This window comes from Rhamphochromis longiceps, linkage group LG10, assembly GCF_057381845.1.
Source record: "Rhamphochromis longiceps isolate RC_006_pf linkage group LG10, R_longiceps_female_GT1.1, whole genome shotgun sequence".
Lineage (NCBI taxonomy): Eukaryota > Metazoa > Chordata > Actinopteri > Cichliformes > Cichlidae > Rhamphochromis > Rhamphochromis longiceps.
In genome coordinates this window covers 3,238,525-3,263,058 of record NC_140566.1, presented here as the reverse complement: position 1 = coordinate 3,263,058, position 24,534 = coordinate 3,238,525, and the positions used below count along the sequence as shown (strand labels likewise).

General features: G+C 45.2%; 2 protein-coding genes across 2 annotated transcripts; both read left to right on the top strand.

The window, feature by feature from the left end:
- Positions 1-591: 591 nt before the first annotated feature.
- Positions 592-13,824, top strand: LOC146660143 (uncharacterized). Its single transcript, XM_085419876.1, has 11 exons — positions 592-968; positions 2,623-2,743; positions 3,372-3,479; positions 3,581-3,617; positions 3,725-5,529; positions 5,631-5,661; positions 7,509-9,277; positions 9,366-9,414; positions 9,507-11,305; positions 11,507-11,543; positions 11,660-13,824. The coding sequence occupies exons 1-11, from the start codon at positions 874-876 to the stop codon at positions 13,192-13,194; spliced, it is 7,386 nt and encodes a 2,461-aa protein (XP_085276002.1). The 5' UTR covers positions 592-873; the 3' UTR covers positions 13,195-13,824.
- Positions 13,825-18,411: 4,587 nt separating this feature from the next.
- On the top strand, positions 18,412-21,480 carry LOC146660142 (paraneoplastic antigen Ma3 homolog). Its single transcript, XM_085421624.1, has 2 exons — positions 18,412-18,603; positions 19,002-21,480. Exon 2 carries the CDS (start codon positions 19,762-19,764, stop codon positions 21,478-21,480), a length of 1,719 nt encoding a protein of 572 aa, XP_085277750.1. The 5' UTR covers positions 18,412-18,603; positions 19,002-19,761.
- Positions 21,481-24,534: the final 3,054 nt, after the last annotated feature.

The following is a 24,534-nucleotide window of genomic DNA, read 5'->3' as shown; positions in this document are numbered from 1 at the left end:
TAAACTGACAAACGCCGACTGAAAAAAAACAACTCCCGGCCAATTCAAAGGCTGATTACTTTGATGGCTAAGGTCGAAGGATAGAATTAATTCATGATGCAGCACAGAAACAATTGAGTAATTAAAAATGTAAATTATTAGATATGTCAAATTTGTATTAATTCTTATTTTGGAAAACTATTCATAAATGATTTATTTCCACATTTTATTTAATGAATTGTCTGGCGTTTCACAGACAGGAGGTATTTCACTGAAATGAAAGAAACAATCAAATGTGCTCAAAGAAAAGGAAGCGCCAAGTCAAATTCAAAGAGTGTTCAGTTAGAACAAGAAAAGTACGACACCTGTGCTTGATGTTTGTGTAATGCCATTTTATTGAACTGTACCAGTAGCTGATGCATACGGAGGATTTTAACGACGCCATGCCAAAAGTTGTGAATTTAAACCTCGTTTATTTGTATATCCCAACAAAACAAACCTTACTTTTATTTAATTCCTGCGCGCATTTTCAGGCTACATCAGAATAGGGAGTAAGTCATCTTGACAATAAGGCTCTTTGGTCATGGTATTCTGCCCTCTGCTGGTGAATATTTTTATTGCAGCACTCAGTTCCTGGTTGATGGGATAACACGCTTTTGGCGACTTTGGCTCAGCACGCAGCATCAACTTTTGAAAGCATGGAATTAGTAGGTTCTTAGTCTGGCAAAGAGGCAATAAGCGAGAATAACAGTGAAAGTCAACTGTGTTGGTTGCAGGTTTTGCCCAAGGCATGACTCTGTAGACTGTCCTACAGGTTTGCTCACAGTAGGCTTGCCAGCTTGCAACCGCCAGCTAAGCTAGCTAACTTGCTTGCTAGCTTCATTGCAATCCAAAATGACTGACTGCTGCGCCGCAGCGAACTGTGATTACCAGCAGCGGGGATCCGAAAAGACCACTCCACTTTTTAGCTTTCCATTGGATCCGGAGCGGTAAGACTTATGCTTATTTCATTGAGATGCAGCTAGAGAAACGAGTCGCTGAGCATGCAGAATAAATGTGTTGGCTACAGGCTGTTAGCACTGGCGTTAGCCTAACATCATGTTGGCTAATAGTGACACAACTCGGTGGAAAATGGCGCAGACTTAACGTTACTCCTGAAAGAAAAGTCCGTGTGAAATAACACTCCGGTCACTCGTTCAGCCTCAGAAACGGACACCGACGTGAAAAACGGCCTTTTGGGAATTTCCTTTAAGTTCAGTCATTTCACACACGCTGAGAAGCCTTAGTTAAAAACTTTTTTTTGTGCTCTATTTAAATCACCATCAGTGCACAGCACTTACCATCCCAGCGGTGCGGCAATATGAGAATGACTCGCGTTAGCTTAGCACAATTAAAACACCTGTAATTAATAATGCTTTTGGTGGTGTTTTGGTTGTTGCTCACAAAGCTGCGCAGTTCCATAGTAATTTTCCATCGCAGCTCATTGTGTAGCGTATAAATATTACAATATTTAAGCAGTGTCCACGTGATCGCCCTGTGAATTAATAGTTATCTCGTCCGTCCTTTTAGCTTTTTGTTGTCGTGAATCATAACTGGCTCTGTTGACCGACTTACAAATAAATTCGAGAATTAATAAGGACTGTGGCTGAGTGACAGATGCACGCTAGCTGACTGAATCAAGGTACAGTGTCTGTGGACAGGAAGTCCTCCATGCCAGAGGAAATACTGCCTACTAGCAGATCATGAGGTCTAAGACATATTTAAAGGAGTTTGCCTTCAGCTTTGGCTTAAGTGTAAATAAGCGCCCATCTGATGTCAAAACAGCTAATAATGCACTACTAAAGCAATTTAGTAGAGATGAATAATAATAAGGCTGTGTCAGAGGGAAACGAGCGCATGTGAATCAGCCACGGCAGTCATTCACACTTAATTCATTTAATTTGTTCCAGTAGTGCCAAAGAATAAAACTGCATTGGCTGTAAGTTTCAGTGTTCATAAAAACACAAGCAGTGCAGTCATAGTTCTGCTTCACAGTGAACAGCGTTGAAGTGAAAGTAAACAGGAGCTGCTTAGGCCAGGTGATCTGAACTGTGCCACATCTACAAGGTGGACCCCAGTTTATTTGTGATCACCTAGCAGCTAGGTGAGCCTGAGCATAGCACGGGAACAGCGCCCAAACACTACACTCCAAATGCTCTTCAGCAGCTGCTGTCCTGCGTTAAGTAATTCATTAATCTATGCGGTGTGTGTGTGTGTGTGCCACTGCTTCCAGAAATGGCCTCAGTTAAACCACAATGCATAAAATCATGAACCTCATTGTGCCCCTTAAGAGAGCTTTCCAAATACACGTGTGTGTGTGTGTGTGTGAGAGAGAGAGAGGCGGGTTTGGGCGCTGTGACAAACTGTTCATTATGCTCACTGTGAGTGAAGTTCATCAGGGGAGTTGGGTGGGTGACGGCCGTGCTTGGATACAGCGCATAATTAAGTACATCCTAAGACATTTCAATGCTTTGAGAACCCAAATGATGTTTGGGGGCTTTTATGGGTTTTTTGTTTCTGCTCGGTGTTTCGCTGGTGTCCGTTTTACTCTGTATTTGTTTGTGCCTCCAACAACTGACACCTTTGTCCTCTTGTGTTTTGCAGCTGCAACCAATGGTTGGAGAACTGTCTTCGTCCAGATTTGGCTTCAGAACCTCCTGAACAGCTGCATAAGCTTTACAGACTTTGTGCAAAGCACTTTGAGCCGTCTATGATCTCTCACCAGGTGAGAAGCGGGTCTGCTGCTCATTGCTCTCAGTTAAGATCAACGAACTAAACAAAAGGCTCTTTTGCAGTAACACCTACTCGGTTTTTAGACTTTTCCATTAGGTGGTAGAACCTGGTACCGGGTACTGTTTTAGTACCTACACAGCCGGGGTTCCAAGCAAGCAGAGGTTTTTGTGCCACCGACAGAATCCAGAGGGATTGTAAGGATGTAGTATGCAAATGATGTCACAGGGCTTTCAGCCCCACCCACACTGAGGTGACACTCGGTGTGGGGCGAGTAGGTGCTAGTAGAGAATTCCAGTTCATTAGGTACACGTGGGCAGCCTGATATCATACAACAGGAGATTAAAAATCCCCATGTTTGTGCAGCTTATTGATGTCAAACACAAGTGCTTTTTTGCAAGCACATCTGTGCAATCAGCATAATGCAACTTAATAAAACTATAAAAGATTCTTCAGTTTTATCAACACCACTCAAACTATAAGTGCAAAAATCTGCTTTGTTTACAAATGTCAGATCATTTTGATTTCTTTGTTATAATCCCCTGTATTGACATTTTGATAGTAGAGAAATGCATCAGTGTGATGCTTCATATTTTTGTTTGTGTGCATGTTTGTTTTGTCAGAGTTCATCCAGTTGTGTGTTAAAGGAAGATGCTGTTCCAACAATATTTGACGTCACAAGGCCTGCGAACAATCAGTCGACCTACAGCAGGAAGCGAGCCAGAGATCCTGTAAGTGTCTGTCCAGGTCTTTGAATTGCTCTTGTTGGAATGTTTTTTAAATCAAACATTAACATCCTAAAAATGTTTAATTATCCATTTCACCAAACTAGTCAGAAGAGGATGATACTGCTGTGAAAAAGACAAAAGGTACAGTAACTGCTTCGATTCATTTTTTCGTGTATTTTAACGAATGTGCTCGTGTTGTAAACGCTGACGGACTGTTTTTGAAATCAGTATGTCTTCTCATGCTTAAGAAAACACAGCCGCAGAAGTAACGGAGGAGACGAAAGAAGAGAGCGGATGTGGAGAGAACAGCGCAGCAAGTGAACTGCAAAAAGAAAACCAAACCCAAGAGGATGCAGCCACCTCCAAAGCAAAAGAGACTCTGAAAGTCTACTTTAAGGAAATCCTGGCATTGACGGGATTCAGCATCAACGGTGCAAACATCAATGCCGACGAGCCGATCGGAGGCGCGAGGGGTCAGCGGGCGCTCAGTCAGGTCTGTTTGGAAAAGATCGACAAGAAAGAGATCCTGCAGTTCAGCGAAGGTCTGATGCGAGAGGAGATCCAGAACAGCCTCAGGCTGGCAAGGTTCTTCTCCATTCTGCTTCAGGATGTGACCAAGATAGAAGGAAAGGAGCAGATCCCGGTGTTCATCAGGTCCGTCACAGTAGCTGGGTTTCCACAAAAGCACCTCGTCGGGTTCTTGCCGTGCGACATGGATGGAGAGAATCTGTTTTACATGCTCCTGTCTGAGCTGCGAAACAAGTGGGGGCTCAGAATGGAGCACTGCAGAGGACTCACTTATCTCGTTACAGGTAGCATGTGTCAGAAAATGCGAGATCTCACTTGCCGAATTCTGCAGGAGTTTCCACAAGTCGTGCTGTCGCCAAGCGACCCGTACGCTTTCAACATATGGATCATTCGCTGCATGCCCGTGCCCTCCATCCAGACGGTTGCAGACACTGTAGAGGAAGTGGCCTCGTTACTCAGGAGAACACCAGAGCTGTGCAAGCGACTGGAGGGAAAGATCCAGATGACATACGGGCACATAAAAGGGGAAGTGGACAGGATCAAGGCAGCTATTAGTGGGAACTGGGAATACGGCACTGATGGCTTCCAGACCATGCTAGATATTCTTGAGCCATTCCTGAACTGCATCAATGAGATCATTTCAAAGGTAGATGAAGACACTGCTGAGCAGATGGCCAAGCTCAAGCCCATTTTGAAGAATTTCAATTTCATTATGACACTCGTTGTTCTGAAGAACACCCTCTGCTGTGTGAGCATACTCAACTCAAGTCTCAGGGGAATAATTAGCATCAGCAGTACTTTGCAGTACACAATTTCCAATGCCTTAAAGTTGGTAAGCAAATACCAACAAGAGCTTGCAATATTCCACAGGAAGTGGTTTTCAGACGCAGTCGGTCGAGCGAAGAAGCTGGGAGTGGAGGTCACCAAACCGGAGATGGCTCAGGGGGACGCCACCGAGACGCCGCTGGAAGACTTTTACAGAGAAACTCTGAGCCGGCCCATCTTGCAGTACCTCGTCGCAGAGGTGAAGAGAGTGTTCAGCACAGAGATGGTGAGGATTCTCAGATGGCTCTCGTTGGTGCCGTCTTACATGGCCGACCATAATTTCAGCATCCGCAGGGATAAAGTAGCAGACGCCAACTTGAACAACCTCGCGCGGCCCGACACGTTCTACGAAGAGCTCGGCTGCTGGGAAGTGAAGTGGAGGCACGCGAGCAAGCGCAGGATTCTTCCAACCACGGTCTTTGCTACCCTCAAGATTCCAGATATCGGATTTTACCCGAACGTGCAGAGCTTGCTGAGGGTCTTGGGAACTGTTCCCTGCGTAAACGCGGAGGCAGACGTGTATGGTCAATACCACATGGTGCTGGAGCGCTGCCACTCGTACCTGAGAGCCACGCCAGATGATCAAAGACAGTGCAGCATGGCGTACGTCTACGTTAACCAGGACGTGCACTTCAGTGTTGAACAAATGGTGGATTCGTATGTCCAGAAGCACCCAGACATCCTACTGATGCTGAAAATGGTGAGTTGATAAGCTGAGCAAATTTCATATCTGACTTTAATCAGTGGTGATCGTTTATTTATCCTGACATGACGTCACATTGGTGCCTGTTTGTGTTACAGGATGATGATACAAAAGAGAAGCCTCCACAAGGTGAGATTATGAAAAAGCAAATCATGAAATAATTTTCTGCTTGTTGTTCACACATTATTTATCAGCCATTGAATATAGTTAAATGCAGCTGTATATAGGAAAAGTGCTCATTGTGCACAATGTAAGTAAGTAAGTGGTCCTGTAACAGAAGTCAACTAAACAGAACTTTATTCACAACAAAATACGGTCAGCATGGTTGGCCTCTGCACTTGAACCAGCTCCATGCTCGGCCTCCTCCAAGAAACTACTGCAACGTACACGAGTCACTGACTCAACAATGTAAGCCAAATATGCACACCATCATTTAGAGAAGCGGTCCCTAACCACCGGGTCACGGACCGGTACCGGGCTGCGAGAGTTGTGGCTCAGGTGTGAAATTTATGGTTTTCAGGGTTTTTATCATTAACTCGCTTTCCCTGGGTCTTTTCCCCTGGTGTAGTTGTCTTATTTAAGAAATATTTACACGTTACCATAGCGTCCAGAGAGCATTAAGGGGCAGAGAGGAGGACGTTACTCTCAGTGTTGTTGGTGCATTTCAGGAGGGCGCTGCTAATAAAGTTACACAATTACACACTGAATTCGCATTTATTATTATATTTACAAAATACCTGCGTTTTTGTCTTGTTGTATCATTTTATTTTGTTGTATTTATCCGCGACACCTTAAAGGCCGGTCCGTGAAAATATTGACCGACATTAAACTGGTCCGTAGCACAAAGAAAGGTTGCTGGTTTAGAGTATAGAGTAATCTCATTATGTAATAAAACAAATTAACCACATTAAATCAACTGTTTGCTATTTAACTTTGGTGACTCCAAATAGGCCTGTTCGATATGATGATATGTATCTGATGACGATATAAAAACATCGTTTCATTTTACGCTATCGTTTGTTTCATGGTGTCACAAAATAAACTATTTATGGCAATATTTTATCGTTTTGATGGTCACTGCAGCAGCTATATTAATTTCTTAAAGTTCTCTCTTTCTCTTATATTTAAAATAACCACACTACGGACGGACAAGCGACTGTTTTTATGTGTTGTCGTTAGCAACAACGACGATAAACCCAGCGTGTGGCTCTGCCGTCCCCTTGTTTATTTTCCACATAAACCTTTCACAATAAAGCTGAAGATCCTGTTGAGTCTTTTCAAAATAAACTAAAATGATGACAAACGGAAAAACCAGTCAAAACAAACCAGGACCTTATTCCTAAACGAGGGGCTGCCTCTGTAGCACGGACATGGGTTGGTTATGAAAAGTCTGACACGGACCAGAAAACTGTACTCTGCAAATTATGCAGGAAGCCGGCCCCCACCTCAGACTCAAACACAGCAAACCTCTTCAACCACCTATGCAGGAATCACGTGAAAGAGTGTGGAGAGAGTTTACGGACGAGAAGCAAAAAAAAGAGCCGTCAGGTGCTCCAGATAACCTCAGACTCAAACGTTAGAGCACGCTTTTTCCCCGCAGCACGCCGTGTAATAAAGACTCACAAAGAAAATGGCTGTTAAAACTATGCTTTTTCAGACATAAGTTTGTATGCTCGACGCCAGGTACATGACGCCCAGCTGAAAACACTTCATGCAAGTCGAGTGTGTAAAAAAAAAAAAAAAAAAAAAAAAAAAAAAAAAAAAAAAAAAAAATTAAAATTTTTGTGATTATTTATCGTCGTTGGGATGATAAATGTCTTATATCAGGATGTAAAAAATTAGGTCATATCGCACAGCCCTAACTCCAAACTAACTCAATGAGGTTGAAGTGTAAAACTTTACTCCGATTACATTCATTTATATTTCAAATTCAAATTTTCAAAATCAAATCAGAAACATTGTTCCTGTTTTTTCAGTGACTTCCTTTGGAAACCACGCAGAGAAGGACACTGAGGAAGAACTGCAGCTCATAAACCTGGAGATGGATCCAGACAGGCTTGTGGAGATGAAATGTGCAGAAACCGACAGAGAAGCTCTGAAGTCGGCGCTACAGGCTGCAGTGACCTCTGCATACAGCAGCCAAAGCAGGCTCCACGGTGACGCCTGTCCTCCTCAGGATGGAGAAGTCGAGTACGTGACCAAGTCTGAAATGAAAGAAGTTCTCAGTGTGTGCGAGAACGTTGTCAGGGAGGGAATCATCATGGAGGTGGGGAGCTCGTTCTTTTCCTTGTTTATTGACCGCGTTGTGAAGCTGGGCGAGAGAGACTATCTTCCGCTCTTTCTGCGGTTTGTGGACAGTTTCGATGTCATGCGCTTAGAGCTGATGGGATTCCTCGAGGCGGATCTGGAATGCGATGTCATGGTACAGCGTCTTATGGGAATAGTCACCGTGGAGTGGCATCTCGATTTGAAAAATTGCAGAGGTCAAGCGTACCTGGGCTCTGGTGATGTTTCCTACAAGCTGAAAGCCTTTGCTTGCAAAGTGCAAGAGAAGTATCCTCTGGCTATAAGCACACACTGCTCCTGCTATTCTTTCAACACGTGGTGGTCAAAATCTATCCCAGTGCCTGCTGTTAAAAGAGCCCTGGATACATTTGAAGAGGTGTTGATGTTTTTTGGCAGTAGCGTTGCTCTAGAAAAGCAGCTCGACCACGTGATAGACTTTGGTCTCAGAGAGAGCTACGAAAAAGTCCAGGAGTTGCAGGGCAAGTTCTGTTCCTGTTGGCAAGAGAAGCACGACTCTTACGAGGTGTTTGTGCAGATGCTGGAGCCTCTGGTCGAATGTCTGGAGAAAGTCAAAAACAACCCACAGAGATGGAAAGCGTCTGTATCGGAACTAGCTGGAGCACTTCTCCACAAGGTCATGGAGTTTGATTTCATCATCGCCATGGTGGTGCTGAAGAACGCGTCCTCTTTTACCAGAGAGCTGAGTGCTGGTATCCAGAAGGACCAGTTCACTGCTGCATCCCAGCTTTGTCAGATCAGCGGTATTGTGGCCACTCTGAACCGAGTGAAAACAAACATGAAGGTGTTTCACCAGAACTGGTTCGACGAGGCCTGTGCGATGGCACAGAGTCTGAGAGTGCAGATTGAAGTGCCTGAGAACTCTTTACCACGGGACAGCATGATAAAGCCGGTCGGTTATTATAAAGATGGCCTAAGCGTGCCACTGGTAGACAACCTGATCAATACTGTGAAGGATCATTTCTCAGAAGACCACAAAGAAGCTCTGAACTTCCTGTCCCTGGTCCCGTGCTCGGTCACAGTGAGTTACGTGTTTGAGAGCTTGAAATCAAAGCCGCCCCTCTACAGCAGCGATCTGCCCGACGCTGACAACTTCTTCACCGAGCTGTGCTGTTGGAGAGTGACGTGGAAGACCAAAGTGGCGTCCGTGACCATCCCGAGCTCCATATTTCACACGTTACGCCTGTCGCTCATGCAGTACTTTGGGAACATCAACACACTGCTGAGGATTATGTCGGTGCTGCCCAGCACAGCGCTGGAGGACTGCGGCGTTGTAATGCGCCACAAGAAGTTCCAAGAGTACCTGAGGGATACGAATCCCAAAGATAGGTCGCCGTGCTTGGCTCTGCTGCAGGTGGGCACGGACTTCAGCAGAGACTTGGACCGCATGGTGACCCAGTGTTTGAAGGTTACGCCACAAGCCTTGGAGGGTATCTGTCTGGTATGTGCTTCTGTTTTTTTAATAGAGTTTGTTTTATTTTGGGTTTCTTTAATGAACACTGGAATAATATACCTCGGTATTCTTACAGGATAAGGAATCCAAGAGCTTCAACAAGAACACTGAAAATAATATGGAAGGTACGGTTGCTGTGAGACATTATGGGTTTTTTTTGCCATGTTTCTAATACTTGTCAAAGTCACTGTGTTGTTGTTTTTTTCTCGTTTATTAGTTGAATACATAAAGGTGGAGGCTGAGGAGCTCCAAATCCCCCAATCTCCAGACAAGATGGAGGAGCCCGAGCTGAAACTGGCAGATGAGAATGGGAGCAAAGGTGATAATCGTCAGAGTCTGGCAACACTTTTCCGGCTGGCTGCACTACTGGGGAAAAAGAATAGCACTCTTTGTGAGCTCTCAGAAGAAGACCAAGAACTTTTTGTCCAGGAATTAAGGATGTGTCACTGGTTTGGATGTGAGGGAAAAAACACATCTTCTATAGGCAGTGACGAAATGGTGAAGCTCCTCATGAATGGAATCAGAGACGTCATACTGAAAGAAATACAGGAGTCTCCTTTCTTCTCGCTCATCACAGACAAGGCTGTTAAAATTGGTGACAAGACCCATCTACCTGTTTTTGTGAGGTACGTTGGAGAGTCGGCTCCAAAAGTCGAGCTCCTGGGCTTTCTGCCGTTCGATGAAAACTGCCATGTTGATAGACAAGCGAACAACCTTGCAAAGATTCTCACGGAAGACTGGAGCTTGCCTATGTCGCAGTGCCGGGGGCAGGCATTCATGCAGCTGGGCCCAGGTTATCAAAGCTTGAAGAAAATGTCTTTGGAATTCCTCAGGAGCTACCCGCTTTGTGTTGTGACACCCAGTGAGTCTTGTGGCCTTGCCCATTGGCTGGCGAGAAGTGTGCCTTGCTCATCGGTTGCAAAAATGCTGGATGTTACAGAAGACCTGCTGCTGTTCTTTGACGAGTCTCCGAGTTTGGAAAGACAGTTGGCACAGGCTATCGACGGGCTTTTAAATATGCCGAGGGAGGCCCTGGAGGAAATTCCAGAAACCTGTTGTTCGAGGTGGAAAAAGAGGGAGGACTTCTTTGACATACTCGCTGACACATTAGAGGGTGTTCTTAGCTGCCTAGACGCTGTGAGCTCTACTGCCACAGGTGCCAAATCAATGCATGCGCAAGTTTTGTCTACTGCTCTGAGAAATATGGATTACATCGTCACCCTTGTAATACTGAAGAACGCGTGCGCTCCTCTTCGTAACTGTAGCACTGTTTTTCGCTGTGGAAACCCTGCTGATATTCTCTGTGAAGTGGAAAAAATCCCCTCCGTCATAGAGATTCTCAACAAAATGTTAGAAAATGTTAGCGCTATGCACTCCACTTGGTTTGAGCAAGCATTCCAGCTGGCGACCAGGGTCGCTCCGGAGCAAGTGTGCTTCTCAGAGGAAGCCAACAGCTATGAATCACCGGAAATATATTACAGAGAAAATCTCAGCATCCCTCTTCTGCAAAGTCTAATTGATGAAATGAAGTACAGCTTCTCAGACAGCCACCTAAAGGCTCTGTCAGTCCTGTCGTTGCTGCCTTCTTGCAATCCACAGCCTGTATTGTCCGAGTCCACATACAAGCCTTTCAGTCTCTACCTTACAGATCTACCCGAGCCCGAAGTTGCCGAACAAGAGCTCAACACCTGGGCAGCCATGTGGAGGGAGAACTACCAAGATGTTGCTCTTCCAACATCCATCGCTGAAACGCTAGTCCACCCCGAGTCCAAGAGCCATCCAACTGTTACCTTACTGCTTAGGCTAGTAGCTGTCCTGCCTAGTGTCAGTATGGAGTGTGATCTGATGAAGACCACCCTGAATTCGATGAGGGACCTGTTGAGAAACACTGTATGCAAAGGAAGCAAAACAGATCATGTGATGCTCCTCTCTCACTGCACAACACTAACGAGGCTGCCAGAGGTCATTGAGAAGTGCGTGGAGGTTGATCCAGAGAGCAGCCCATGCCTGTCCCAGGTAACTTTAATACACTCTTCATTTTGATTAACTAGCTCTGCCGTTAATTCATCCCACCAAGTGTTCAAGTCAAGACTCTTTGCCAGTTTGGAAAAAGCTGCTATTTTATAGCTCAAACGACTAATGCAGCCATAGCTGCATTAGTCAAACAAACAAACTGCAAACAACAAACAACTCACATGGTTGTACATTTATTTTCAGGTAATGGAATTTCTGCAAAAACACAGGCTGGACAGCGGTAAGTGCTTTATTGGCAACAAAATATCGGTAGAGTAGTTCTAACAGACACCAAGAGTAGAAATTTGTGTGTGTGTGTTAATTAATATTTGAATACATTTGTTATCTTTTAAATAGCCGCCATTGAAAGAAAACCAGCAGCCCCAACAGAGTCAGATGGCTCCAGTGTAGCAGAGAAAGCCAAAGACGGTGAGGTGAAATCCGCCGAGGATGACGTGATACCGGAGATGGTTCCAGGACCGAGAACAGCCGTGTCCTTCTACGAACCCCAGCTACGTGAAGAAATCCTCAAGGAACTCTGGGACTCTCAGTTCTTCACAGTTATAACTGAGCAATCAGTTGCAATTGACGGTGAGCTCTATGTCCCGTTGTGCATCAGGTACTTGAACAAAGAGGACATCCAGTGTGAGGAAACGCTGGCCTTTATCCCCTTTAGCGAAGACCCAGCCACCCTTGCGAATGCTATCGAAAACGCCCTGTCGGAGAAGTGGGGGCTCAACATGGAGTACTGTAGAGGTCAGGCCTCGCTGAGTGTTGGTGAAGTGGGAGCTCAGATGAGGGCTGTAAGTTTAGCGATAGCTAAGAAATACCCGCATGCCATTAGAACTGTCAGCTCTGCTTTGTCTCTCAACGTGTGGCTCGCTAGGTCTTGTCCCGCCGAAGAGGCAGCCGATGGAGCGGTTCTCATCGGTAAGCTGTTGCATTGGCTCACAGAAGACGCGAAACACCAGAACAAGCTGGAAGACGTGATCATTCAAGTGTTCCGGCACGATGAGGGAAAGGGCAACGAGTTGAGGGACAGGCTCATGAAGAACTGGGAGAAGAGTCACGACATGCACGAGGTGATTGTAGATATCCTAGAAGCAATCATGCTGTGCTTGAATGAGCTGAAAGTGGAGGGCAGTACTTCAAACCAGCAACAAGCATCTCAGTTCTTTGACACAATCAGAAACTTTGAGTTCATTCTGTCAACGGTGGTGCAGAAGAACGTCTTGGTTGTTACAAAAAAGCTAAGCCAGTCGCTTCAGGGCAAACCCTTAGATATGTTGCTCGCCGTGAACAACTTGCCTGATGTCAAAGCATCCCTCAGTAAACTGAAGAGTGATCTTGACAGCCATCACAAAGTGTGGTTTGAGGAAGCTGTTGCCCTGGCGTCTAAACTCCACGTTACGATGTTGCATTCAGCGCTCCTCGAGCCGTTGAGCGAGTTTTACAAAGAATCTTTAAGCATGAAAATTGTAGAGCATTCAATAGCAGAAATCGATGACCTCTTTGCAGAAAAGGTGTTGGATACCTTAAGGTGTCTGGAGATTGTGCCTTACGCAATGTCCAAAGTAGAAACCAGCATTCTTAGTGGTCTTGTGTTCCGCCTGTACAAGGAGGACCTGCCAGATCAGGCCTCCCTTCACTCTGAGATGAAGTCATGGAAGGAGAAATGGCTGGATCCTCTGGCAGGCTATCTTCCAACTACTGTGCTCGACACACTCAAGACGTCACACATTAGAAGTTTCAGCAACATTGAAACTCTCCTCCGACTTCAGGTCATCTTACCGTTTTCAAGGAGGGAGAGCAACTTCAGGCAGGGAAGGAGGAGTTTACAGGAGTTTTGTGAACAGGAAAAGAGATCCCTCGCTGAGCTGCATCCTCTGTAGCGGCTAGCACATTTGAGCAGTGAGAGTCAGTGCGATGTCACCCCCTACCATACTGAAGAACTCGACACAGGTGGAGGTCCCAAGATCTGAACTCAATATTGCTGTGTACATTTATCGATCCGAATTCTTTGAGATTCCCTTTGGTTATAATCATGCAATGTCCTATCTTATGCTTTTTTGGTTTGTTTTTATTCTGTAGTTTGTACAGCTGTACTGCCAAGTGGGACCAGTGTCTTGGCAAAAAAATCAAGAAAACAAATGATGCTCCACTGACAGTTATCAATGCTTGTGTGCCTTGATGCAAAACTAATAATTCACCCCACCAAATCATAACACGGATGTTTAAAGACGTCCCATTGGCATTCAAAAATACTTGTTTTTTGGGTTTGTTTTTCATTATCAGAAATGACTATACTGATTTTTGTGTCACTGTTATCAGTTGATTCTAATGATTAAATTGCACCCTTGCATTTTACTGGGCACAAATAGAAATGGTTAGCTCCATCATATCTGTTTCCTGTCTCTTTGCAGGAATGAATTTGCTGTAAACTTATCTTTGAAAGAATGTTTCCTTAATAGGAAAACCTTCATATATATTTGTCAAAAAAGTAATAAAATGCTCCAAAAAGATGCTTTGGGTCTTGGACTTGTGGTTTCCTGTCTTTGTACATGAGGTAAGAACTGCTTTAAGCCTGTTGCCATATCAGTGTGTTAACACAAGATGGCGCAATGGGGCCATCAGAAATACTTGACTGGTATGAAGTGACTGATGAATGCTGGGATGTGTGGGGTTGGTTATAATGTGTATGTTTTCTTCTGAGCCAGGTTTTATAATAACTATGCGTTCTTCCTGAAGCTACTTGATGATACATCCATGATTGCTAAATGCTGGTCAGACTGTTGTATTCAGTGGAGCGTGACTTGCATGATTCACTTACTGATCAACAAGGATGTGGGTTTAAAGGGAGGTTTGTTATTAAGGTCATACAACCACTAAGTTATCTGTGGACAGCAGGTAAATGTGTGTTACACAATTTCTGTTTGTCCTCCAGCTATGAGTAAAAGCACTGCAACGCTCGGCATGTAAGAGACTGCCGGCTACTTTCCGCTAGTGATGCAAATCGGCGCTCTTTGCCTGCATTGTTACAACTACGCTTTGGTTAATGTGTGATGCTTTCAGTGTAGATGCATTGTGTAGGTCTGCTGCAGGGCATTGTCTGACTTTCTTGTCAATTATTTGCTATTAATTCCAACATGGTGAAGAAGCAAAAATTTCAAAAAAAACCCTGCCGTGCTGGAAATTGGAGAAACAAGGTTATGTAGCTGTTAGCATTTAAGACTTTGTTTGAGCAGTAGGTTAATACTTTCTGTCTGGCTGTTGGAACAATGGCAATATTGTTGCTCCACATTATAAACTAAATTTAAAGTGGCGTTGCACAATATTTTAATTTCCTCTGGGTTATTCCAAGTCTTCCTGGGAACCTGCTTATTTACTGACAGAATCTATACCGACAAACACCAGAGCTTGTTTCAGATCTGATCAGATTTTCAGTTTGTGTTTTGATTTGACTAAATGACTTCTGTGTCTGATTGTTTCTGTGACAAAGTGGCTACATTTCCAGGTTTCGTGACTTATTGAAACACGTTTGCTGACATGAAAAGCTTCTATCATCTAACATTTTTTTAAATAGTCATGTATTCTTCCTATGAGCAGGAACAGCACGTCTCCCTGACAATGGCCCAATTGTCGGTGCCCAGCTCGGTGTGTAAGGAGGCTCTCTGTCCCCTCTCAGCTGCTGATTCTGCCTCTGCTGTGGGCCACCAGCCACAGGGTTTGAGGGCCTCGCTGCAGCAGCACGTATATATGCTGTTTTGCAATAACTCTCCACACTCCCCTGTGAGCTGTACACCTCCTACAAGCTGCGCTTTATTTATTTACATGCTGGATGTGGAGCTGGACGCTGTTACTCTCAGGTGTGGCCCGTACGTTTGAGCATAAAGAGCACATCCTATTGCCATAATTGACCCGTGGACCGGGTTTCCTGCTGGAAGTCAGGGTTCTGCGCTGATGTAAGATCCGTGACACTCTGTAATTATGTCCATACACAGCAAGGATTTAACTGCACTCTGGAGGGAAAGACAGGGGGCTTAAGTGGATTTTATTTCAAGGTTCCCTTTCAGGGAAAATTGGCAGCAGGGGCAAGAATTCAGATCCTTCTTGTACTAAGAGCAAAACTTTTGGTTTGAATTATTCAGATGTCAGCTTATTGATTTTATTTTTCAAGAACACTTCATCTGTACTTGCCATTGTAAAACTATATTGTTTGAGACAGTAAGTAATATGTGGAGGATTGTACTTGAGTGTGCTCCTTTACCAGCAAGTTGTAGAAGACATCCTCTGATCATGAATAATGATTCTATGCTCACAAGCTTCATTTGTGTCTCTGAAGTGACCCGTGTCAGGTCGGCTCGCTTCCTGAACCTGCGCAAAGCGCGACTTGGTGTTTGCCCTGAACCGTTTCCGCAGAGCAACGGGCACACAGCTCGCAATTTCAAATTCTTTTGTATTCCTTGAAGAAGTTGGCTTTGATCATTTATAAGGATGCTCTGGTGCTCTCACGCCTCCATCAACCACAATCTAAAGGGGTATATTCATAAGAACCAGATGTATCTGCACAATTTATCTATTGTGCTGTTTGGAGGCCTGCAGCCAGGCTGGTGCCTGTCCTAGTGATTCTTCTATCGCTCTTGGGTTTTCTGTTTACCAGGAGGGGTGCGGGCGGAGAGACGGCGCGTCCCAAGCTGCTGAAGTCATCTCCCCACCCACAGGGTTCACTTCAATCCCCTCTGCCCTCAGCACCTTTTGCTGCTCTTCAGCAGCACCTCTGCAGACACACTGAGATGGCGTCACACACGCAGTGATTAAGGATCCGTGCGAGGCGGCGCTGCTGTCCTCGACACGGGGAAAAATGTCTCTTTTTCTAAAGGGGGAACTCAACCCCCCCAAGCCCCGAAAAACAGAATCCACATTTGTTCGTTTTCGAGCTCCGTTTTAATTGATGGCTCGAACTGGCCGAGCAGGGACGAGTCAGACTGTAGCGGTGATGTCAGGAGACAAATCCTGCAGCTGCTCTGTAGACGGTAAATAACAGAACAGACCCTGAGACGTTTTAATGGATTATAGACACATATTGTAATTCGCAGCTGTAGGTTGCGGCTCTGTGTTCAAGTATAGCTCGGATAACGTGAAGCGGGAGAGGATAAAAAGGCATTTGTGATGAAATCGTTAATTGTCCTGATCTTCTCATTTCCATCTTTGGTGACAGTGTTTTGTGCTCACTGCAGAGAAAAAGAAGTATTTGAGCGTGTTTGCTCTTTTCCGTGCCACAACTGGACTCGTTTAGCTCTGATATTTATGATGTTCTGATGATATGGCAGGCCTGTAATGCGTTTGATTAGCTGCATTACTGGAATCCACTCCTCCTTTGGATGGTTAACCCATAATGTAGGCGAGTTTTATGCCCCAAGCTCAGGTCACCGCAATCATAGTGATGGTATTTATTTCGGGAATGATCGTGCGGTGGCTTCGCGAACACACAGCTCATCGTGGTTGAAGCGCAGTCCGAGCGCTCCTGGAGGACCACATGACATGTTTCAAAAAGTGCATCCCATCTGTCGCTTGATGAAAGGGCCCCGTCTTCAAAGCCCACTACAGACCAGGGTTGTAAACACATGGCAAACGAAAGATGTGGGCCCAGGTTTGTGCTGCGAGGCACAGACTTTACAAAGGTCGCCGTTTCTGAGGTGAGCCCCACTGTGAGCTCTGGCAGGCCTTCACAGCGGGGACACCACAGAGTGATGGGATTTTCACCTGACTGATGTGAAGCTGTCACGGTCTCTCGCCACGTCAGATTGGATGATTTTCACCCCTCCGAGGAGGCTTTGACATCCCGTTCTCGTTATTCGTCGACAGTCAGTCAGAGCAGAGCCCTGCGCTGTTCAGTGTTTGGTTGGTGATGAGAGGCAAAATGAAAACTAAACGATACGGTTCACTGTTTCCATTTGAACGTTCCCTTTCAAGTTTTTGGCTTTATTGCATTCATGATGGCTGTTAATCAGACTCCTGGTTTGAATTTGAATATGGAATGCTATCTGTTGTGAGAGCAATTACACTGGTGAACAGGCAGATGTGTATGTAGGGCCACCTCATCAGTTAAACCTTTATCGTTTTTATCACAGCGCTTTGCATATTTCTGTCATTTTAGCAAACAGACAAAATGGAAGGGACCAGATTTAAAAAATAAAAACATGACTGAGCTTTTTTATTTGTACTAAAATCAAAGAGATCTCATCTTATTTTACATCATCTTGAAACATTAAGAACGCGTGATTTAATTCTGCGCTTTATTTTAACATGAAACTTTTTTCTTTTGCACTGCGCCCTTGGTCGAAGGTTTAGTTTTGCAACTCAGCAGCAGCATGGGAATATTTTCCCCAGGCATAATAGCAGCTCTGCACCCATTCAGCCCCTGATCCTCCTGGGTGAAAGTCGAGTGTCCTTATTCCACTTCCCCCAGTGAGCCTCCTGACTCACGATATTGGCTCGATCCTCTTGAGATCCACGAGACAATGGCCCAGCGCTGTGAGACTCATTCTTCATCAGACATTAATACTTTATTGAGCCGGAGTCGGGCCACTCCGCGACAGAGCAAAAACAAGAAAGAAAAAACTCAAACATTTACACTGTGGTGAAAGTTTTGCAAAACAAAAACTGCGATGTGCAATTTGCACATACAATATTTCTCCGCGGCTGATAAATGACCCTTTCTATTTATGCACATTTTACATGTTTTGGTTTTTTGAAGTATTTCACTGTAATCTGAGGGGATTTATCTCATTTGCTGCTTGGCTCATTTGAAAATAAACTCCCAAGCTCAGGCTCAAACCACTGGGTTAAACAACAGTGCCATACAAATGCCGGTTTTGGGAACTGTAATTATAGAAGGTATTTCCATAGACACTGGTGCTCACCAGTGATCCCAGCATGTCTAAAGCTGATTACAGTGACAGTTAAAAAAAAGAGCGTGTAAGTGTAACCCTGGTAAGATTTACAGCAATCAGAAGTACAGGGTTCTTTGAATGCATCGTAGTCCTTGTCTGATAGTTTAATTTCTGGGCTTGCCCTGAAGGCACCATCTGCGGCTCCGTGCACGTGAAGGTGTGGTGTAGAGGAAAAAGGACGGCAAGGAAAAACTCCATGCTGCCGCGGAGCACGGTTTTTTCCAGTTGAAAGAGAGGGAAGAGGTTTAATTAACATTTGTGAGAGAGCTGTCGTTAGCGGTGAACCACAGACGGGTACCTACCTGAAAGGAGTCGGAGTATTTCTTCGAACTTTTTTGAACTATTCTGGTGAGTTAGCCTAGCTCACTTAGCACCGCTATTGCAGTTCAATGCACTGGAAAAAATAACTAACCAGTCAGAATAGTAGTAAATGTGTTTAATGATGTTTAAGATGTGTTTTCATAGTATTGCAATGTTGTGACAGTTTTGGTTATTATGAGTGTCTAGTGTTTTACTTTCTTGGGCCTGCTAGTTCAGCCGCGGCCAGCTAAGTGGTTATGCGCAGTTCACGTGCAATAGCTGTGCTGTTACTGTAACTGCGGGTGATGCACAGTAATACCGGTGTATTTACTTTTAATGTGTCACAAGATGCAAATTTATTTTAATATTTCAAAAGAACCAAGGACATTAGGAACAAGGACATTTAAGGAATGTGGACATCTAACATTCTGCATATTTGTGTGCAGACTGGTTTTTTTTTGAGGTACAGTTCCATGGGTGCCAAGTGAGGAGCTGGTATCGTGGGTCTAAGACACTGTTGCTGCTGTGGAGGCCTTCTCTGTGTCAGGACGCTACACGTTGATGCCTGCCGTACCAGGAGGGCGGTAGGAAAAAAAACAAAAGGAAGCCCACCTGAGAGATACCTTATCATTTTCTTTTGCTACTTTTTCTCCGCCTGAGATTCAGGTCGTTTTCAGTTCTTAACCCAGGACAGTGGGTAACTGAATAAACTGACACCATAAGGAACTGGACACTCACATGCTATTTTCTTTTCTTTTTCCTTTTCTTTGGGGTGTTGAAATATTGTGTTTCTTGTCTTACATCTATTTTGATTGTTTCAATTATTTTGTGATGCATTTGAGATGGTTACTGCATTTGGAGGTATCCCTACATTGAGGATGAGCAAAGGGAACTGATCCAAAAGGAAATATATAAAGCAAACTTTGTTTCATAAACCTGTGGTCGTGCGTGTTATGTGGGTTGGAAGTCTCATTGCTCTTACAGAGTTGCTACCGCCAATCTCCTTCCCAAACCTAGATTCGGATATTGTAGACATTGCACTTGGGCGAGCAGTATAGATCATCTCTTTATAGATAGAGGGACACACGTCCAGGTTACATAAAAAGTGGCGAGCCAGCCAGGAGATTGGTTAATAGTAGCTTTCTGATCTTCCACCCCACACTACGCACGTTTGAGATTTTTGAGATTTGTTCCACTGAGTCAGGTATGGATATTTGCAATCGTTTTGAGGTTAATGGTCAAAACTCCCTGTATGTAACAGGTATAGGACCAGAATACACAGATGAGGAAATAACTGCTGTGTTCAAAGTTAATGGAGATATTTCTAAATTAGTGAGGATCCCTGACGAATCAGGACAACCAGAGGGTAGAGCCCTGGTCCAGTATGCATCTGACAGGTCTATCTCTAGAATCGACCCCATTACTTTGGGTACCGTACCAAGTCCAAAGGACCCAGCTGTGATGTGGTTTGCGAGGACCATTAGAGATGTTTGTCAGGAAGTGGTGGGGAGGGAGATAGCTTGCAGATACCTGGACGAACTAAAGTCTGTCGCAGGCAGTGGCAGGAAAGGTTTCTTGAATGTGCTTCAGGAGGAACTGCATGGGAACCAGGGCACATCACATGACGTACACAGTAATGCTACACAGCCCTATGCAGCTCAAAATGCTAACACACCTAATAATGATCAAAATGAGCCTGCAGAGCCCACACATGTTTATAGTGCATCTGCTAGTTTACCAACGAGCCCAGTCCACATCAGTGAGGATGTTTTTAACCCCCCCCAGATCCAGAGAGTGATTGTGGAGCATGTCATCCGAAGTGAGTCCACCACTTCACCATCCCCACAAATAAGGTTGCGCACCTTCTCTGGGCGGATGCCAAGGCCAAACGGTGAGGTGGACTACGAAACATGGCACACCCAAGTTGATCTTCTCCTTAACGATCCTTCCTTGAATGATGCTCACAAGGTGAGAAGGATTCTTGAGAGCTTGCTGAGTCCAGCAGCTGATGTTGTGAAGCCTCTTGGCATCTCTTCACCACCAAGTGTCTACATCACTCAACTTGATTCTGCTTTTGGTGTTGTGGAGGATGGAGAGGAGTTGTTTGCGGCATTTCTCGGCTCTAACCAAGATAGTGGAGAGAAGCCATCAACATACTTGAACAGGCTCCATAGCCTCCTCACAAGAGCAATTTCTAGAGGGGGAGCCTCAGCTGGAAATTCCAATGATCATTTGCTCAGACAGTTTTGTAGGGGCTGTTGGGATCAGAGCATCATCATCGGCTTACAGTTAGAGTGCAAAAAGGGAAATCCACCAACATTTCCTGAATTCCTCCTCATGCTGAGGACTGAGGAAGACCGCCGTTCCACAAAGCTAGATAGGATGAAAAAGCATTTAGGTGCTTCGAAAGCTAACATGTATGCCCACCATGTTTTTGATATGCCCTCTTATGACTGTGAGCCTGTCCCACTGCCTAACTCAAAGCCGAATGAGACATCAAAGCTTGAAAAGAAAGTAAATGAGCTAACTAAACAGTTGGAAAAGCTAAACAAAAAGCCACCGAGCCTCACTCATGATAGTAATCCTCCCCTAGTGGTAAAAGCAAAGCGAGATGAAACCTCTGATATTGAGAACAAGATAGCTGAACTGACAAAGCAAGTTGAAAAACTAGCACAAAATCAGAGAGAGAGTACTGGAAAGACCGACTGCTTTGCAATCAGTAGTAGTAACATGAAGAGGGGCCTTAAGGTGCCTGGAATGCCGAGGCCGTGGTTTTGTTTTAAGTGTGGGGAAGACAACCACATTGCTGCTCACTGCTCCAATGAACCCAACCCCGCACTGGTTCGCAAGAAAAATGCAGAACTCCGGGAGAGGCAGGATAAGTTTTTAGCTCAGCAGGCTGCTTCCCCATTCACTTTAAACTAGTAGCAGCTCCTGTTGTGGGACGTCCAGGAGCTGCAGTTGATGATAACCCCTGTCCCAACAGATCAGTTGATGGTGCTGGAACACAGAAGAAAGTCATAACCCACACAATGACTGAAACCTACCGTTGCACAGAGCGATCTATACCTGCAGGGCTTGTAGGTCCTCGTTGTGCGGCTTCTGTCTTTCTTGAGGGTGTACAGTGTGAGTCCATAATGGACACCGGCTCACAAGTTACAACAGTGTCCGAGTGTTTCCATAAGAACCATCTGTCTCACTTACCTATACATCCAATTCATGCCCTTCTTGAAATCGAAGGAGCAGGTGGACAGCAGGTCCCCTATCTTGGTTACATAGAAGCGCGTGTCACTTTCCCGCTGTCTGTTCCTGGCAGGAAAGAGGAGCTAGTCGTGTTAGCACTTGTGGTGCCAGAGTGTCAGTTCAACAGCAGGACCCCCCTGTTGATTGGTACCAATGTGTTATTACGACTTTATGAACAAGTACTTGAACAGGATGGTCCAGAGGTTGTTTGCAGACTCTTCTCTAGAGATTTTGCAGTGATCTTCCAGCATATTGCCCAGATCCATGACCTCAACAACCATGCTCATCCTGTCAGGTTACATGGTGGAAACCCCATCACCATCCCTGCAAAACAAAAGTGCTGCATCACAGGTGATGTCAGGTTGAAAAGGAACAGTCAGACCACATTTGTGCTTGAACCCAATGAACATCACAGGTTGCCAGGTGGCGTGTTCCTTGAGGCTGCTCTGATGGACATTCCATTTAAGTCTAGCTGCAAGGTCCCGGTCGTCCTGCGCAATCTTAGTGACCATGATGTTACGCTGCAGCCAAAATGCATCATTGCTCAAATATGTGCAGCTCAGCAGGTCACATCACTTGGACCAGTGAAAGGTGACTCTCATCACAATAAGCCTGACAGTGACAACCTCGAGTTCAATCTTGATGATTCACCAATATCTGAACAATGGAAAGATCGTATCATCACCAAGCTTAGATCTATTCCAGAAGTCTTTGCTGTGGATGACCTGTCATATGGTCACACCACTGCAGTGAAACATCACATCAGGCTACATGACGAGACTCCTTTTAAGGAGAGGCCAAGGCCTATTCATCCCAGTGACAGGGAGGCAGTCAAGGAGCATCTTAAAGAACTGCTTGATGCAGGAATTATTAAAGAGTCACAGAGCCCTTTTGCATCCCCAGTGGTCTTGGTCCGGAAAAAGAATGGTTCTATCAGGTTATGCATCGACTACAGGAAGCTAAATGCTCGAACCATCAGAGATGCATACGCTCTTCCGAACATTGAGGAGACCTTTGCTGCCCTTAGCGGTGCTAAATGGTTCTCCGTCATGGACCTTAAATCTGGTTATTACCAGGTTGAGATGGCCGAAGAAGACAAGCCTAAAACCGCTTTCACGTGTCCCCTCGGCTTCTTTGAATTCAATCGCATGCCTCAGGGTGTCACGAACGCACCAAGCACTTTTCAGCGCCTTATGGAAAGGTGTGTCGGTGACTTGCATCTCAATGAGGTATTGGTGTTTCTGGACGACTTGATTGTCTTTTCAGACACATTGGAAGAACATGAAGCACGACTCATGAAGGTGCTGAACCGTCTTAAAGATTTCGGTCTAAAGCTTTCTCCGGAGAAATGTCACTTCTTTAAGACGTCAGTAAAGTATCTTGGTCATGTCGTGGATGCACGAGGAGTTCATACTGACCCTGACAAGATATCCGCCTTGAGAGACTGGCCTCGTCCTTCAAATAGGAAAGAGCTTAAATGTTTCTTAGGCTTCGCTGGGTATTATCGGCGGTTTGTCGAAGGATATTCCCAGATAGCCAAACCTCTTAATAGCCTGACAGCAGGCTACTATCCACCAAAGAAAAGGGGCAAAGTGTACAAGAGGGAACGCTTCACGACTCTTGTGAGCCCTAATGCACCGCTCGGTGAGGAGTGGACTTCGGAGTGTGAGAGTGCATTCAGAACCCTGATCAAGAAACTGACGTCTGCGCCCATCCTTGCTTTTGCGAATCCACAACTACCATATGTTGTACATACTGACGCTTGTCGCGATGGATTGGGGGCAGCGCTCTATCAAGAGCAGGAGGGGAAGCTCAGAGTTGTCGCGTATGCCAGTCGAGGTCTTTCCAAGAGCGAGAGAAACTACCCTACGCACAAACTCGAATTCTTGGCCTTAAAGTGGGCCGTTTGTGAAAAGTTCAGTGATTTCCTTTATGGGTCAAGTTTCACTGTGCTTACCGACAACAACCCCCTCACATACGTCTTGACATCTGCGAAGTTAGATGCTGCTGGTCATCGCTGGTTAGCCGCTCTTTCTACTTACCAGTTTACCATCAAGTACAGAGCAGGGCAGGCCAACCGCGATGCAGATGGGTTATCCCGGCGGCCTCAAGGTCCGCCTCTTGAGGATGAAGCTTTCACTAAAGAAAGAGAGAGAATAGAGGACATGAAAAAACGGTTCATGGAAGCAGGAGATGACATGGATCATGAGGTGTTCTCTGCATTATGTCAACGTCATCTTGTGATGGTTAAAGATGAACGTCACCCTCATTCAGAGCAGCCTGTCATTGCGGAGTCTCTTGTTGTCGACCCTTCTGTAGTGCCTGATGTTTTCGATGAGGGCACTTTACCATCCATGGCTAACTCTGACTGGTGTAATGCTCAAAATAATGATCCGTCTCTCTCACGTGTCATCACCTTTGTGAGGAGAGCTGTAAAACCCAGTTTCAGAGAGACAAACCTTGAACATCCCGATGTCAAACTTCTTTTTAGGGAGTGGAAAAAACTTGAACTCAGGGATGGTGTCCTGTACAGGAAGTGGTCTGAGCGAGGCGAACTGGTGTATCAGTTGGTCTTACCCGAACAGTTCAGAGAGAGGGCACTGCAAGGAGTGCATGATGATGTTGGCCATCTCGGTTCTGAGCGTGCACTTCAGCTTGCTCGTGCCAGGTTCTACTGGCCGAGAATGGCCAGAGACATCGAGGAGAAGTGCAAAAAGTGCGAACGCTGTTTCAGGC

What these genes read in the sequence shown, in the direction of transcription:
- LOC146660143 (XM_085419876.1), top strand. Translation starts at nt 874, where the DNA reads ATGACTGACTGCTGCGCCGCAGCGAACTGTGATTACCAGCAGCGGGGA. An exon ending in GGAAGCGAGCCAGAGATCCT is followed by an intron (nt 3,480 to 3,580) that starts GTAAGTGTCTGT and finishes TCACCAAACTAG; the next exon opens with TCAGAAGAGGATGATACTGC. An exon ending in TCCTACTGATGCTGAAAATG is followed by an intron (nt 5,530 to 5,630) that starts GTGAGTTGATAA and finishes TTTGTGTTACAG; the next exon opens with GATGATGATACAAAAGAGAA.
- LOC146660142 (XM_085421624.1), top strand. Translation starts at nt 19,762, where the DNA reads ATGGATATTTGCAATCGTTTTGAGGTTAATGGTCAAAACTCCCTGTAT.